The sequence below is a fragment of the Acanthochromis polyacanthus genome, chromosome 12 (assembly GCF_021347895.1).
Source record: "Acanthochromis polyacanthus isolate Apoly-LR-REF ecotype Palm Island chromosome 12, KAUST_Apoly_ChrSc, whole genome shotgun sequence".
NCBI classification, from domain to species: domain Eukaryota; kingdom Metazoa; phylum Chordata; class Actinopteri; family Pomacentridae; genus Acanthochromis; species Acanthochromis polyacanthus.
In genome coordinates, this window is record NC_067124.1 from 3399667 (window position 1) to 3417934 (window position 18268).

At 41.2% G+C, this 18268-nt stretch overlaps 1 protein-coding gene across 8 annotated transcripts in view; it reads right to left on the reverse strand.

Annotated features, from left to right (window-relative positions):
• ncalda (neurocalcin delta a) overlaps window positions 1-18268 on the reverse strand; it is a 91949-nt gene that overhangs the window by 16542 nt on the left and 57139 nt on the right. For 2 of the 8 annotated variants that reach the window (XM_051956439.1, XM_022219458.2), the window contains 3 exons: window positions 11889-11979; window positions 7232-7377; window positions 3238-3646 (listed from right to left, as the gene is read on the reverse strand). In XM_051956439.1, coding sequence (XP_051812399.1) covers window positions 3238-3615 — 378 coding nt within the window. In that variant the 5' untranslated portion in view covers window positions 3616-3646; window positions 7232-7377; window positions 11889-11979. Of the gene's footprint in view, window positions 1-3237; window positions 3647-7231; window positions 7378-11879; window positions 11980-18268 lie in introns of all 8 variants that reach the window. The other 6 variants (XM_051956438.1, XM_022219457.2, XM_051956440.1 and 3 more) reach the window with 3 other exon arrangements.

Consider the following 18268-nt stretch of genomic DNA (forward strand, 5'->3'; position numbering starts at 1 on the left):
GCTACCTGGAAACTTTTTTTCTTAAGCCTGCTTTTTGTCTGCAGAGGCGGGTGGCTTTGAACCAGGAGAGTCAGCCAGCCAAATGCAGAAAGAGAATAGATAGACACGAGGGTAGAGGAATACTGTGTGTATGTGTAAATACTTCTGCGTATGTCTGAGAAGGAGAGAGAAATTGAGATGGCCCTGGGCTCTTTCTAAAACTTCAGCATTGAGGAATGGCACCGTCTAATGATTAAAACACAGACTCCCATTTCTGCTTCTAAAGCTACGGTGAAATATTTGCTATTACAAATCTGTGTTTTGAATTTGCAACAGGACAACATTTATTACTAGCTGCAGCTAATTAACAACAGCAGCATACATCCACTCACACTCATTCCTTCAAGACTCTCCTCTTATTTATTTCAGCTGATGAGTGCTGCAAACAGCCTGACATGAGCATCGGAGTCATGGCTTTCTGTTCTTTTGTCCTTGCAAACAGTATCACCTTTTAATGGCAAGTGGGTGGAGGGTTTATGTCGTCAGACTATCCAAAGAAGTGACAGACTGAAGTCTGAATCATGGCAATCTCGAGGTAGAGAGACTAACTGAACCTTGAAGAAATGATAGGTGGGCACATGCGGGCCGTACAGACTATTTCCTGGGAATGGCTGCAGCCACTTTGGAAATTAATCAGAGATGCTGGCCTGATTGACTCAGATTTAAAGCTTCTATACCAGTACCAGCAATGATTCACAGTGAGAGAAAATACAATTCTGAATAATAAAATACAAACCAAAGCTTCAAGTGTCACAGGAAATTCATTAATATCCACTAAGGAAGATCAGGAAATCTGACTTGACTTGAAGATAGTATCATCAATACAATGGATGAAATCATGTCATCTGAAAAAAGATCATTGATAGTGACAAACTTACAGAGAACTATCATCCAGCTCTGCCACTTGTCAGAGCTATGCAAAGTGTCTTATTATTGCTCAGATCATTGTTTTCCTTTACTCTCACCCCTCACATTTGTGTTACTCCTAGTGAAGGCAGGTAATTTTCAGCAAAAACTCTCTTACAAACCCAGTGTTTACCACCTGCCCCGCAGCAAACCAAAGTTAGGGACTACAGCTAACCTGTGACTACCCTAAAGCAGCGCTAAAAGGAGAGTAAACATCAGAACTGCATGGCCTGTGTGTGTTGGATGTGTAATTGAGCAGCTGTTTGGCAAAATCTTTCACTACCCAAAGTGAGTTGCTGTGGACATGCGAGCATAAATGGTTGTAGTAAAATGTTGTAAAATGATATCTTACTTGATAGAACTCTTAAGAGTACAGCCAAATAACTTACAGCACATTGTTCTATCAGGCAACAAAATAAATTAGTTGTCAGTGTATTTATTTTGTGCATATATACCCAGCAGGCACTCCTGTAAACGTATTTTTGTGAAGTAATGCACTACAATTTGTCTACCTACTTTTAACATTTTCTGAACAAAGACAGATCATTTTCAGTGCATAAGTTGGTGCTCATCCAGTTCTGTCCTCTCCTGATATCAGCTGTGAACTCGGTCCAGTCACAGTGTATGTACCTCGTTTGTCAGAAGGTGGTCCCTGCTTTTATACAATCCAGTACAGATTGTGGTTCTGCAACTGTTCATGCTCGTGCATGTGCGACTAACATGGGACAGTTGATTAAATCAACACATGGTAATACATCGAAGTAGACCTCAGTATTAGAAAGACGTGTGCTCCCTGTATTCCTCTTGACCTTTACTGAAAAATGTACTTTTCTTCTCATCCGTCTCTGTTCTTCCTCTATTCTACCTTTCTCTCACTGGATGCAGCTCCTTCACTTATTCATACATCTGTCTGTCCTGACATACTAGATATCCCACAAACTTCCCGTTTCCAAAATGACTCCTAGACTGAAGACACACTGAGGTGTCTGTTGACCAAGAAAGAAACTGGGTGAAACTAAAGTCGGAAAAAGTAGCTGCTGTTACATAAATGTGGAGAAAGTAAAAATAAAGCACACTCCTGTGTTTACACACACACACACACACACACACACACACGCACACACAGATCTATACTGAGTTTGTATGTGCATGTAATCGTCTGTTTACATGAGCTTTTGTGCAGGAAATGCCATCCATACTCCCCGTTTTCCTGGTTGTTTTCTCTCTTAAAGGTGAGCTGAGCCTCTACACAGTTCAGAAAACGTCATTAAATGTAAAAGAAAGTACATTCTAACTTTTAAAAAAAATGTAAAATTTAAAATGACCACGCTTTGGATTGATTTTTTCCTTCTTTGTTTTTCCTAATATGTTAATAAAGAATGTTTTAAAGCCTGCCTGGTCTGCAGGGCATTTTAGTTGACATTTGCCTGCATTATCTTAATGAATAACAACAGGTTAGCATGCAGGACTTTTAACTCTGTCTGGGAGACGTCCCTACTAATCTGCCCAGCATAAGGCTGTTTTCAGAAACTGTAAAAGAAACCAAGTAGGCTTTACAAAACATAAAACACGCACACAAACATGACAGGACAAGACATAGTACAGTCTTAATACAAACTCCAAGCCAGAAGATGAACATATACTGTGCACAGGGATCTTGTAGACATGGAATAGGCTAAGGTGTGGAGCAGATGGAAAAACTACTGTTTTCTTTTCTAAATAAAGCTAAAAGCCACATTTAAAAAGGAGTTAAGCTAATGATTGCCTGAATTTTCCAAAACTGCTTTCAATCTAAGGACAAGGAATGTTTCCAATTAATAAATGCTTGTTAAAGTACACTGACATTTCACTGCTGGCAGTAAAAGAGATCCTGAATGACATATCAGTCAGACATCATGTGCTAGGAGGAGGTACATCCAGCTCCACGTCCGTGTGAACTTCCTCTCACCCTGAAGCACAGCTGTATGTCCTGCTGTTCTTAAAATGCCAGCACTGTTTTTCCTTGTCTCATAAAGAGTGTGGTGTACAGTACACAGAGTACAGGTACAGGTATACAGAGTGTGGGATACAGTGGCAGGGCTGCTAATAAAACCATTTAATAACAATCATTGTCCTGGCTAATGTTTCAGTTAGTGTGCATGTGCCTACAAAAATTTAGCACTGAGTGGATCACAGGCACAGAGGCCTGTGATAGAAAAGATTCTTCCTGGTAGAGTAGAATTCTGTATTTTAGACAATTCTGTAGCATTCATTAGCTGTTAAATAGGCAGTATTAGACACACACACACTCACCTGTACGATCTCCAACATCTCAGCTTTACTGATGTAGCCGTTCCCGTCCAGGTCGTACATACTGAAGGCCCATTTCAGCTTCTGCTCCAGCTTGCCACGTGACGTCACACTTAAAGCGATGATAAACTCCCGGAAGTCTATTGTCCCGTCGCCATTCGCATCAAACGTGCGAAAGACGTGCTCAGCAAACTTTGAAGCGTCTCCATAGGGGAAGAAGTTACCGTAGATCTTCTTGAACTCCTCCATGGAGAGGTTTCCGCTGGGGCAGTCCCTGAGGAAGCCCTTGTACCACTCCTGGATCTCGTGCTCGGTGAAGTCGGTGCTCTCCAGCAGGTCCTGCATCACCTCCGGACGGAGCTTGCTGTTCTGCTTCCCCATGTCTGTTGGTCCTGATTCACTCTGCTCACAGCTACGAAACACAGAGGTAACATGGTTTGATTTTAGGAGGTTGTAAACATTGATAAACTATTCACTGTGACTTAGTGAAAGTCAGATGAAAAGAAGGAAAAACTTTACTACAAGAAATCATGAAAGAAAGGCTGACACCTCAATCAGATGTTAGCAGTTGTGCACTAAAATCCCAAATGCACATCAAACTGATCACACAAACACTGACTTTTTCACCAATTCTTAAGCAGCTATAAACACATAGCACTGTTAGCTTAAAGTAGTTCCTGTGTAAAACCCTCCATGGTCTTATTAATCCAATGTTCTGACAAGATGCCTGCAGCAAATCCTGCACTCTGAGCTGTAGGTCTTTTGTTCTGGGAATACTGAACGTTTTCCATGTCTTAATTTTGCAGCTCATGCAACTAAAAAAAAAAAAACTCTAAAAGCTCTATGTTGTTGTTTTTTTTGTCTGCTTCTAATATTGCTTGAAAATCTGTCTATTGATCAAAATTTGTTTTTAATATCTGTGATTCTAATGTTGAAGGTCTCTAGATTTGATAAAAGGTTACTAATAAACATTTTTGTGCTTCTAATGTGAAAGGAAGCAAGCAGCAAAAACGTTACATCAGAAAAAAACTTGTTCTCATGCTGGCATTAACTGTGCGTTGGGGGCTTCTGTGGTTTTCTCTTGTGCTGTCTATTATTGTACTGTGACACACATCATTTCTCACTATTTGCTAGAGTCTGTGGTCTCAGTTACCGTTATTACTGCTGCTATCGGCAGTTTCTCACTTTAAATCACAGAGTCCTGTTGGACACCTAGGGCCAACAGATGTCTATTAATGTGAGAAATGCAGTTGCAGAAGTTCTGAAAATGTGAGGATGAGTGTGTTTTCCTCACAAATGACATCTTACTGGTTTCCAGCAAGGAACTCCACTTCTGACACACCATACATAAACTACACTCTGGTCTGTCTGTGGCTTAACTGTTAAACTTAACAGTGTTTTGTGTAATAATTTGTCTTTTAAATTCTGTTTTCCTTTAAAAGGGAAGTTCAGGATCCTATGTATGCATCAGCCAAAGAGTCGTCAGATAAAGGCGAGGACCGAGCAGCTGCGTCCTCAAGTAGCTTTGCTGAGGTATGAACTAAAAATATAAGCAACCCTGCTTTTCAGACTTTATGTTTATCAGGACTAAAATCACTCCCTTTTACAAACTAATGGAACTTTCCATGGAAAACAGTCTGTGTACTCTGAGTACACACAGCGCCATATGCCTGACATGGGCTTAATTATTACTCTATAAAATCTCTCAACACACACACGCACTCACTGAAGTCGTCTTAGATGAACAGGAAGAAAAAGGCGGTACGGTTGAATCATATGAAAGCTGAACTGCTCAGCAAACATCATTTCGATTCATAACCTTTTAAAAAACGATTTCTTCCTCGTCTCCCTGGTGTATTGTTTGAAGTGCAGATTGTTATGAAGCGGAATAAGTCATATAATTTCTGTTTGCAGTCGATTGAAACGTTCATGTATAGTGACAGATACATCATTTACTCAGAACAGTAACAGTGTGAGTCATCATCTCCATGCATTTAAGCTACAACAAAAGTACATTATATTATTTTGTGATAACAAAGGCTGCAGTGCTCATAAAAGTGACTGCTGGCTGTCTTGTTGAGTCACTGATGACTTGGAGCAGAGAAATTATAGGATGACCCGAATATTTAGGTCATGAAACACCTCAAGGAACAGATGCTACTTTGTGCATTTATTACATTCTTTTTTTGACATGAAACTACCCAGTGTTTCACAGAGCTGATCTAGTAATTTCATGACCTCAAAATGACCAGAAATTGTTGAGTAGTTTAATTATAAAACATTCTTCTCATGTTTCAAATCTATAATTTTAAAGTCACAGGTGTCGTGGTCAAACTGTGCCTTGTTCCAAGTCTCCACATTGTGGCCAAATCACTTGCTCTGACAAGTTGCTGTTCTGAGTTTTGTGACTCCTGGCTAACCTGGCTGTGTTCAGGTTTATGTCTCTTTGCTCAGTGTCCCTGTCTGTCTGTCCAGACAATAACCCCGCTTATCCATCCTCGACTTTCTCCTCTGTCAGCCTCAGCCTCTGGACCTTACTGTTTCAGCTTTAGATCATCTGCAACCTCAACACATCACATTCTTACCTTCAGTATTAAACCACGATAAACTGCCATTTGTCTGTGGTCTGCTTTCTCATTCAAAACTGTTGCCTGTGACGATGAGTACAACACGGGGTCCCATTGTTCATGTTTTTGAGCGTATTGCAGGTAATTTCTAGGGCTGGCCCGAATAGTGGTTTCTGGCATCCGAATATTTGGGCCCTATTAAAGATGAATATCCGAATATTCGTTCCGCCCCGTAACGTCCGACGGGGTGGGGGGGTGGGGTGGGGTTCCTGTGGCAGAGACGGCTCGAATATTCGGATCCATTCATCTGGTCTTGGGTCCAAATTTTGCCTTCGTTTTGTCTTCAGTTAAACTGAAGAATTCCCAAACAGCGGAGGTCTTCAGCATCTTGTCTTGTGTTTATGCAACGAAGTGAAGCGTGACGTCAGAGTCGGCAGCTACCCGGCCATTCGGGTGGTGGTAACAAACAGGAATGGATGAGCAGAGATGAGCCGAACACGACGGGATGAGCCAAAGTGGGGCAAAGGGAAGAGACGAGCTCCGAATATTTTCGTCTGGGGGGAGGAGGGGGTGATCACACAGACATATGTGTATATGTTTTTGTGATCACACGACGGGATGAGCCGATATGAGCCGATGTGGGCCGAAGGCGGAGGGCAGACAGGAACGCCGCATATTCTTTCCGCCCGGCAATGTCCGACCCGGGCGGGGGGAGGAATTAATCACAATTCATTTTCAATTCATTCCGGATAACGCCATAGCGAACGAATATTCGGATATTCGGGTCCAGCCCTAATTTCCATTCTATTTTAGCAATTTTTGTTTTAAAGCCAGTTAGGTGACTGGTTACACTTCAGGTGTGTTCACACTCTTCAGAGAAATAGCACATAAAAACAATATGGAGAATGTTTGAAAAAAATTGGATTGTTTCATAAATACTGAATGGAGTTTTGAAATTTGACTGTGTTACTTCCCAATGTCATGGCTATTTTACATACTTGCGCACTGTCTCTATTTATTTGTGAATATTTTTTCATGACGTCTTATGTATTTTTCCAGTCTTGTGTTTGAGAGCCAGTCAGACATGGATATAGTGACAGCAGACAGTGGAAGAGCTCTGTGTCTGCTTTTTATCTGCCCTTTTGGCGACTAAAACAGGAAGTGCTTGCTCCTGGTTTCAGTCAGATTGTGCTCTCATTACACTAACCATACTGTCAGGGTGTATGCAAGTCTGCAATCTAAGAACATGTCCATATTTTAGTATTTACCAGAAGCCTTTATGCGTCAAAATACAACTACAAGATGCAAAAAAAAAACGACTACAGCATATGCAGTAACTTCCTCAACATGTTTTAGCATGATATTTTTTCATATGTTTGCATTTGTGTACAGAATGTATTCAGCTCTGTGCAATGTGCTGTTAGTCTTGCCTTGGCCTTCACTTTGAATAGTCTCAGGAAATGAGTCACTTCTGTCCTCAAAGGCACCTTCTCTACAACGGTGTAGAGAACCACAGGAGATGAAGGCTGCAGAAAGTTTCTTTTCCGCGTCCTTATCAGCAGGTCATTCGCAGGGTCTATTGAGAGAAATTAGACAGAAAGTGTGGGTGACGACTCGGCAGACCCATCGACCAACAGCTCAACTCAAAGTTCAACCAAGGCCACCAGCACGCAACAATTCCACAATGCAAGCAATGATGTTTGACAAGTGATAACTTATCCGCGTGTGGAATTATCTACTCCTCAAACCTGAAGGAAAAGCTTGGGCTCCAGTCATGCCTTGAATCACAGTTAAACAACTACAGAACTGCTTCCACGTCTCTTCAGTTAATTGAGGATAAAAAGAGATGTGGTGTCTTGATGGGACTGAATCATCATCAATGTCAGCAGCCACTTGAGTGCCATATAAATGCACCAAAGAATGAATTATGCAGGCCATGGTTTCTGACAGTCTACCTCTATTACAGACTTGTGTTTGTTTGTACCAACAGTGAAATCCAGACAATCAAGCTGCAAATGTGGACAAAAGGCACAAACACACTGCAGCCCTAAATGTGGATGCAAAACATCTGCAGAGTAAGAAACAATGAGAAACTAGTCACTACACTAAGCCCTTTGCTTCAATTATTTGACTCTTTTCAGACACAAAATTTAATTAGTGAGTGCTTTCAGGAGGTTTTTAACCCCTGCTACCACACTCAAACCTGTTTATCTGCTTTCCTTTCAGTCTGCTTAATGCTTTCATAAGAAGAAAACAAGACAGAAATTTAAGGAATTCAAAATTAAATTAAAGAGACGTGGTTGTTTAAAAACATGACAGATATTTAGGTAACGCTTTTTTCCCCCAATCCTCTGTGCTGCATGTAGCAGATGAAACTGAACAACTGAGGGTACGGTTGAAAAAGTACAAAAAAAATGGACTCAATGCCAATTAGCGTACTGAGTAACCTTTAAGGTGCTGCTACAGCAACCGACCCTCAGAGAGATTACACTTCAGTGTGTTGTCAAGCTCTTCATCTAATGGAATCCACAGCCTTGACCCTGTCCACCGCTATAAACACAGTCAAATGTACACACACTCACAAAGCTGTAATTACTGACCTACGGTGCCCTGTCACCTGTTATGATACACTCTATTGCAAGCCTCTACATGTGCGTTAGCGTTCACACACCACACACACAGCCACAGCCATGAAACCACCTCTGATCATGTGATGAGCAAACTTCAGATTGTTTTTTTCAGTTGTGTGCTTGTACTTCTATCATCAGCTCTTCAGTTACATTCTTTGGACCCCTTGTTCTGCAGCGTTTACTCCACATATTAAGGTTGAAATTAGCTTTACGTTACAGTTGGTTATTAAGGGGACAGCTGTAGTCAACAGAAGACGCAGACATTGACAGAATTAAAGACTTAGAAGAATTATGCAATGAAAAAAGGAGCATGTAAGTAGTATACCGTAAATGAGAGGTTGGCAGCAGCTGGCAATAAAATGAGCATGCACTGGTGACAGGACTTGTTTCTGTGCCTCTTGTGGCTGCTCCATGCTTCAGCGTGCTGTTCAGAGTGACAGACAGCTATGTAAAGCTGCTTTGTCGCATTTGAGCCAGAGGTGGTATATTTGTGTAGCTTCAGTCTGCAAAAACCTAAAATCGGCCAGCATTAATTCAAGGGCGTGTTCTAGGATCCAACTAATATTGGTGCTTTTTGGAGCTGAAGCTGATTTAGGGAGTAAAAAAGCTGTGGTGTGTACCCTACACTTATCTACATGTGTGGTAGAGGGCGTTTTTTCCACATTATGCACTGTAAAAAGTCAAGCTTCCTATAGGTGCACAGTAGAAAGCATATACTAGCCTAGCTGCGCTAGACAACCCACGGCAACGAATTTAATTCTCTGCCAGGGTCGGTCTAGTTACCCTCGGTAAGCCTCGAGGTTGGATGATCCTAAAACTGGCCGACGAATCGTGTAGAGTCAGAAGGCGGGCGTAACTAAGTGACGACAGAGGCGTGACGATTCTGACAGAAACAACCGGTGCACAATAAACAGTTATCCTTCGCCACAGCCCTTAAAGATTTGAAGCTAAAATTCAACTTGAAAGATAAACAAAGGATAAGATAAGAAAGATAAATAAGGCTTTACTGAATTCCTGCATCCTCTAATTTCCGGTGCTCTAGGAACTACGTCAGCCTATACGTTGCGTTGATTGGTTGTATACCTACCCAATTGCTGCAGAGTGATTTGAAAGACAACCTTTTAGCCCGCCTCCCTCCCTGTCGAGCGTTCCTAGACCCTTGCGTCTTCAGACCTGGGTCTAGCGCGGCTAGGCTAAGCATATACACCAATGCTGATTTATCTGTGACAGACAAATATCGGTCATAAAACTGGCCAATTGATAAATCAGTGAGGCTCGCGTGTGTTAATCTGCAATCTACTTTACTGCTAGCATGCCAGGCTAATGAAAAAATCCTTTTCATGAGCAAAATGTCCACAGTATAGTATTTCCCCACTGTTTGAACACTGGTCTTGGATGCTGCCAGAATTTAGTTTGACTAAAACATGCATTTTATACCACAGTCTATTTGAACACTGTCTGTAGACATCAAGCACCTTTTAAAGACTCATTTACAGGTTTCTTGTTTTGCATAATTCCAGTGGAAACCAACTAACACCATAAAAAGCGTTTTCAACCTACTGGACCTTACATTAAATTAATTTCTTAGCTAGTTAAGGCAGATAAAATCCACTAATGACAGCTGAGGCCTCACTGTTTCAACAATTATCTAAAATTTAGAAAAATAATTTCACCATTGTCATCATTTTAAACAGCATATGCGCTATGGATGAATGGGGAATTTGATTGGCATGGAAACAGCTAGTAATGTGGAAAATACTTAGTTAACTACTGAGTGTAAAGAGTCATCTTTACTGTAAAACACTTTTAGTGAGATTAGCAATTGTTACTGCATTTTTAACTTTTCTCAGGGCATGTTTGTCTGTAGACACAATGCCAACGTTACCGGGGAATGTCACAAATAAAAAGGTTCCAGCTGGTTTGACAAACTGGAAAAACAGATATTACAATCAACTCATGGATATGAACAGAGTCCATTAATAATATTTGAGTCGCCATGTGTGTGATCACCTGTTTATGTTCATGCTCTTTTCTGACATTTTGCAGTTAGTACTTTATGTGATGCAGGCAGAAGCTTCCAGTTCTTCTGCTGCTCATGAAGCCACATTCCCTCTCTTGAATCCTGCTGCACAACCATCTGCACGCTGCTTCACCTCACTCTAAGTGAATTGATTATCATTCAAACAGTGATTCATATTTAAATAGAGCTGGAGAAGAATTGTCCAACGGCTCAGATTCACACTCTAACCCCTTCACGCACACTCACCAGTTAAGTTACAGATACTTTCTGGCCATTTTCTCTGTGGACAAAAAAATTTATTTGTGAAGCACAAGACCTCTCCAGAATAAAAGGCTGTGATGGTGTTACTGAGTTGTGAATATGTCTATGAGATACTCTGACGAATAGCAGAGACAAGGAGACTAAAGCAGTGAGAGGGGCAGTGGAGACAGGCAGCAGTCAATACGTGCCTCATATAGTGTGTATTTTTATCTGTATAAATGTTAACCTTTTCCACTTGCACACACTTTGCATTTTATTTTATTTTTCTAATCTTAACTCTGCAGCTGCCCCCCACAATCTCACTTTTTCTTAAGAAATGTCTCCATCTTTCTACTATGCCATTCATAAACTCCCGGTGTTTCTCTTGCTCTTTGCTTGCACCTTATTTCCATATTCTTCATCCTCAGTGCCATTTCAACCTACACACGACCAGCCCTCTCTTATGAAGCAATTTCACTGCAGTTACCATAGTAACATTCGGCAATATCTCTCAGCCATTGATGAGCTTTCTGGCAGAGTGTGCTGCACACACATACATATGGGTAGACAAACACACGCACGCACGCACGCACGCACGCACGCACGCACGCACGCACGCACGCACGCACGCACGCACGCACGCACGCACGCACGCACGCACGCACACACGCACACACGCACACACACACTGACTGCAAAATGTGTGTTTGGGAATGTGAGTTGAGGAGCATGGAGCCAACGGTGATCAACAGTGATACTAATTCAGAGAGACAATAAAAATCCTTGATGGGAAGCAGGCAGTCAACTAATAATAATAAATGAGACATAAAATGGTCTGGCATTACAGCAGCTCTGCATGCATCCTTCAACTGAAGCAGTCACTTCAGCTCACTTGTTTTACAGCGATACATCCAATAAATTCTTATCTTCCACACCAGGGATTTTCAAAGTCTGACACTGTGTAATGTTGTAACTATGGTTCACATAGCATAGGGGACTTAAACCGGAGCTGAAATGCTGTCAGTGAGTTGTCAGCTGCATTTTGAAACCTGAATTTTACTCTGGATTTGTTTCCATGCAATGGACACAAAATTAGCCTTTAGTAACTGGTTGCAACATACACATGGATGGATACAGCAAATCACCAGCCCAAAATGTACACAAAAACGCAGCTCATCAAAACCATACCAACAATACCCTGTTTGCTTCAGAGCCCTCCGCTTGGTGAAACACAGCAGCAGCTGTTGCAGAGGGTGAAAAGAGCTGAAGGGCCAGCTGCAGCAGATTCCTGTGGAGAAGGAATTTCAGATGGAGAAGACCAGTAAAAGGATACGTGTGGATTTGAAGATGCTGGATTTAAACTGTAAACAATCCAGTGAACTGAGAAAAGGAAGAAATGGATGACACTACTATCGCCAACAATGCCAACTTTATGACAACTCTGGGATAAACAGCAGCAGACTCACAACTGAGCAGCTGACTCGTCTTAGGTCTACATTTTTAGACCAAATGTGTTCAAAGGTTCTTTTAAATGCAGTTGAGAAGTGCCGGTTTTCAGCTTCTATCATGTGTTGGTTGTAAGTTCTGGTTACATTTAGTTCTTACATTTTGACCATTTGAGGAAAATTTGCAGGTAATAAACTTTATGAGCTAACTAAGTCAGTTTGTGTCTTCAGTCATTAGGAAAATCTAAACCTTTTCTTTCTACATAGCTATATTCATCAAAACCCACCTGTCCATCATTAAATCATGTTTTGTTTAAGGCTTAACGAATGAAACCACACACTGGTGCACTAGTAGTTAAACTAGTCTCCTTACTGCCCTGTTGAAACCTTCACTAAGACATTGCGGGATGTTTCAAACTGTTCCTCTCTCTGTGGAGCAACACTGGAAGACAAAAAGGCAGCAAGTTTGTAGAAGTAGGGCTTCTGTGGAGGCTGCACACAAGCCTAGACCCCATTTATCCCCCATTTGACTCCATTTAGCCCCGGTGCTAACATAGCTTAAAGGAAATAACTCTGTCTTAGCTGGATTTAAAGAGCCCCAGGAAAGTCCTCTTGAGTCCAGCTGTGCCAGGATCTGCTCAAGCTGTGGTTCTGTCTCAGTTTTACTCTCCCTTTCAGGCAGACATACACACATTCACCACAAATCATACATATAACATAGTGTGCTGAATCACTGTTACAAAATAGGTGGTCTACTGTGTAGTTTCACAAACAAATGCATAGAAAGACACCACACAGCAACCTGTTTTCAAAGGTTTTCATTAAGTGTAAGAGCACTTTGCTTCAGTATCTTTCACTTTGCATAATAGGATGCTCACATAATAATTTGTGGTGCATTTGTTTTGTTCACTCATGCCTTGAAATCAAAATGCTAAGAGCAAATACACGCAGCTTGTGTCAATGAAAATCCAAGCGAAGACGCTAAATGTGCAACAGAAATCAAAGCAGTATGGGATGAAACCACTGAATAATAATTTCAGTGCTGACCACAGAAAGGGACTGTGATGTGCAACCATGAAGACATCGTTTTGGTTTGTGGAGAGTAAATGAAAAAGAAAAAACATCAATGGCAAAAGAAAGAGCAAGCTTCCCAGAGAAAAAGAAAGGGGATAATTTCTTCTCTTTATACATATCGATACACTTGGTTTCCCTTAGTCTGAGGCAGCAGCTTGAGTCTCCAGAACAATGGACAGCAGGAACAAGAGGGGAGGCAGAGAAAGACACAAAGACACACAAAAACGGAGATTAAAATAAGAAAGAAAATGCTGATGATGACTGTGTCTGCCTACATCCTTCTGGGCCTGAGGAGACACACCTATGATCTCTGTTTTCCTGTTTCAGCAGGAAAGTCTTAAGACAATTCAAACGCCGAATGCTATTTTAATATGCAAGCCACACTATTTGCTTAAGCAGGTTAGTGAAGCACCAATGTAACCCCACACAAAAAAGGTGAATTCCAAAAACCTCTTCCAAGTCCACAGTGGAAAAAAATTTAAATTGAAATGTATAGCCAATCTGCAAAATGCCTCCACAAGAAGAAACCTTTCCCTTCAAAACTTTCTGACAATGCTCTGGCACTGGGAAGCGGAGTGGGAAAACAGACCGGCACTGGCAGACAGCCAGGCAGTAGCTCGATAAAGGGATACCCAAAAGGGGGCCAGATGAGTTTGTGCTACTTGGACTAAACCCAACTTTTCTAGGATTTGATTCTTTGTTTCTTCAGTGTTCTTTTGGAATAAGAGCTGACCATAAGTGTACCAGCTCTTCCCTTTTAAATCAGCACCGAACAAGAGACAGAAAGCGTTTGAAGTCATGTCACATAGATTGGTGCAGCTCGATGGTTAGCTTGATGCTGCCCACAGTCGTTATTTTCAGCCCTTATACTTTTAAATGGCCTCCTTAGCCTTCATTAGGTTGCTATGGTAACAGACCTGAGAGGAGAAGGAGGAGGCAACCGCACATAGTGCCGATTGATTCAGGACAAAGAAAGAGTGAGCCAGCGAGAAGCACAAGATGGTACACTTCCTCAAGTCAATTTCATAATCAGTTTAAAGGTTATGTAATTTAATCTATGAAGCCACAGTTCAGAGATCTGCTTGCATTGGATGCATGAATAGTCCGACTCGCTGGATGTGGGAAGAAGCTTGGCATTAGCCGCTCATTTATGGGTTAACGTTTTCAAAATCCATTTCACTACCTGAAAGAACAGCCACCACCTCTGGGCTAGCAATCTACCACACCGACAACTTCAAGATTGGCACAGGATTTGGATTTTGCAGTAAGGCAGCCCTGCTAGTTTATTCCAGTGGATTTTTCATTTTAATGACAGTTCTCGATTCTCTGAATTTAAATGTTCCACCAAAACAATTCCACCTGTCAGTATTGTCAGGGAACATTGGAGCTGCATCCTTCGCTAGCTCTGCCAAGATGATTGCGATTGGTTGACAGAAATGCAAACAAGCAGAGCTTTTTTCCTTCCCCTTCAGAATATTAAGGTGCAGCCAGAGTTAAGCAAGGCTAATACATAAATGTGTAAAGATGCAGGGAAACGGTGGATTGCATAACGTGTCAGCTGACTCAACTTTTTTCATGGACTGTTCTGAGAATCAGCTGTGGTTGTGCGCCCGTGTGGTATGTCTTGTTTCGTCTCTTCCTCTTTGTCTGGCAGAAAATGACCTGAGCCTTGTCCTCTGAGGTCGTGTCTAATTTGTTTGGCTCCCTGTCTGTGTTGCCCTGGTGGGAGCTCTCTGTCTGCCTGGCACTGGATCATTGGACCTGCTTAATTGGTTGGATGACTAACTCCTGGGTCCCAACTGGGGGACACAGAATAGATGTCTGCCTCTCTGTTGTAGCGGTTGTTATGCATCTGTGATCTGCTGCTGTAATTCATATAAGTGGCTCTTTGCTCATCACTAACAGACTTCATTCAGTCACTGTTGCTGTGCTCTTAAACATTATACATGCAGCATTGGGATTTCTGTCACTATTAAAAAAGTGTCCTGGATAATCAGGCTGGGGTTTATACATATTATCAACTATGGCAACTGTGGCCTGCATATTTTATCAGCTGGAGCTAGCAGGCTAATGTCTGAGAGTCTTGCTTAATTCTAACATAATCCTATTTGAATGCTTGGCTTGCATACAGTGATTCAGTCATTACATTAAGACCACCTCCCTAATATTGTGTAGGTCTCCTCAAAAAAAGCGGTGACTCTTTAGGCTATGGACACGTGACACTGGGACATTAGCAGTGATCCTTTGGGTGCTATGGCTTGCGAGGTGGGACCTCCACAGTCTAAATTAGATTGGAATCTGGGGAGTTTAGGTATCTGGGCCCTTAAGCGATGACTGGGTAATTTCTGTGAGGTGGCAGGGGCCCATTATATTCAAGTGGGTGAAACGTGTCAAAATAAAATCCACATGAACGCCAGGACCCAAGGTTTCCCAGCAGAGCATTGCCTTGTGATGAGATGATCAGTGTTATTCACTTCATATGTCAGAGTTTTGAATGTTGTGGCTGAATGGTAAAACCATATTTGGACCAGTTACACAGTGAGATTATTACACTGGTACTCTTGAACAGGGCTACTGTAAATCTAACCTGCAACCCAAAATTCAAAGCTTGCCATTCCTGGTTAAAAGTTATAGTTGTTCTAGAAAGATTTACCAGAGAGTCAGTTAGGCTTGAATGTGTTGCAGTGGTATTCCTGAAATGACACGTTCTAGATTTGTTCTAAGAATGTGACAAATCTGACCTCAAGTTCAACTTCACATTCAATAAAGAAAACAGATGAAGTAACTTAGTTGCTAGGATTTTAAATATTTACATGTCAACTGCTGCCGGTTTTGCTCTTTTTATTCCAAAAAAAATGTTCATAGAAGTGATGAGTGATGATAAAAAAGAACTGCCTCCCACTCAGTCACACCTGCTGAATACAAATTTCCATTAGCACAGAAAAAGATGAAGCGGGACGGTTGTAAACTGTGCCAAAGGTAAACTGCAACTAATAAAAGCTGTTTGCAGAGCAACTATAAGAGCAGCTGGGGAATGTATGTTTGTTACAGAAACGAGGGCAAAGTTTATCATGTGTAGCAGCTGATGCATTACAAGAGACACAGCAGAAAGATAGAGAAGCAAAAAGGGAAAGAAAAAATGTGATTCGGGCTGAGCCTGAGACTGGAGATGACTGAGTGAAAAATACCCCTGGGGAGGCAACAAAGCTTGGTCTGCTTCCTGTAGTCAAAGGAAAATATAGAAACAGGATATAACATCATGGAAAATAACAAACAGAAGGGAAGTTACATCACAGTGGAGGTCAGGGGTCAGGATTAACCCAGGGAACTGGGATGTGATAAACAGTGAAAAGGATTTGGAGCATTAAGATTTCAGAATATATAGTCAGTTAGTCAGCTGGAATGAGTAATTTCATGTGCTGTGCCAAGTTGAGTAAGACTGTAACTCTCTAACGTAAACAGAATTACTTTTAGAATTAGAATAGGATTAGCTTTGCTGCTCTCATCAGCGCTTAATTCTTGACAACAGTAATTCTATCTGTAGCGGAGCCAAGAAAACATTCGTGTTCAGCTTTAAGTGTGCACCGCTTTGAAAAACCACAGCACACGGCGATGTTCTGTGTTTTAGGGAGCAGTAATAACAGCTGCTATTTGTTTAACAGAACAGAACCAGACGCAGCAGTTAGCATGACATGGTTAGACAGACAAGAAAAAAAGACAACAGCATATAAACATGATGGAAACTAAAATAATGGCAGTGGAGCTTTAGCATTAAAGTGAAGCATGAAATGGATATTGCTTATTTTATTGAAGGTGGTTTTATAATTTAAATAGGTGCAGATTAAACTGAAGCACTGCCTGAATCAAGAACATTCTGTGATGAATAATTCCTTAAAAATCATGGAGGTATTGGGCAAAGCTTTACATCCAACTAAGATCATTTTAAGAGGTATTTCCTTTTCCATCCTCTGCTCCTGTCTTGTCTTAGAGAAGCTCACTGAAAATCTAAACGTCTGTAGTGAACCAAACCGGCTTTAGAGAAGGTCACAGAGTTTACTGTAGCATTTTCCTCATCTGCTATCACTGGTATGTGGCATTGTAAATATTTTCACACAGATGCACTAATGGAAACATTCTACTGATGGCGTCTTCACATAATTACGCAGAGATTTCCACCACCATGACTTTCTCATGAGTAAAGGAATAGTCACACATACATGAAGAAATCTGCTTTTGTTTTTAAGAGAGGGATAAAAGCTGAGTATGAAAAGACACCAGGTTACCACCTGAGAAGATCAAAAAGAGCAAATTACACACATTATTCAACAGCCTGAGAGGTAAACAGCCACTGTGAGCTGCAGGAAGAGGTCAGTGCGTCTCCAGCTATGAGCAGCATTTATTTCTGCTAATAAATAAAGTGCAATAAGGAAAATCATGATTTCTGATGAGTAAGACTCAACTCAGACAGAAACATGCTAATTTAAAGCTGCTGTGCTCATCTCTTTACATAAACAATGAATTAGATGATACATGTGTTTAGAATCATCTGAAGTGATAAAGCCACAGACAACAACCAGCTGACTGGATTTCAGTGTCTCTCAGTACACAATTTATTTGGTTTTACAGTCTTCTATTTTACTTTTTTGATTCACTTCCTTAGTTTTTTGCCTCTCTCCTTGAGCTCTGATCAGCTTCCCAGCAGCAGATTTCACACTCAAGCATTTTAGTCAGCTATTTATCCCAAAAACATCTAAAAAGAAATAGACACAATTCTGACTTTCCATTTATTTAATTTATACTTGTGAATAAACTGTGTTTTATGTGACCCCTTGTGTAAATTCTAGCTCTCTACTGTATATGCCCTCTTTAATGTCATGTTGTGACCAATGCAGCAAATCAATGATCATGAGCACTTTGTTTAAACCTGGATTTAAGGGATTTCTGCATTAATGTCAGTCTGCCCCAGGGCAGCTGTGGCTACAAATGTAGTCTACCACCGCCAGAGTGAGAATGTGTGAGTGAATGAATAATGGATCCATTGTGAAGCGCTCTGAGTGC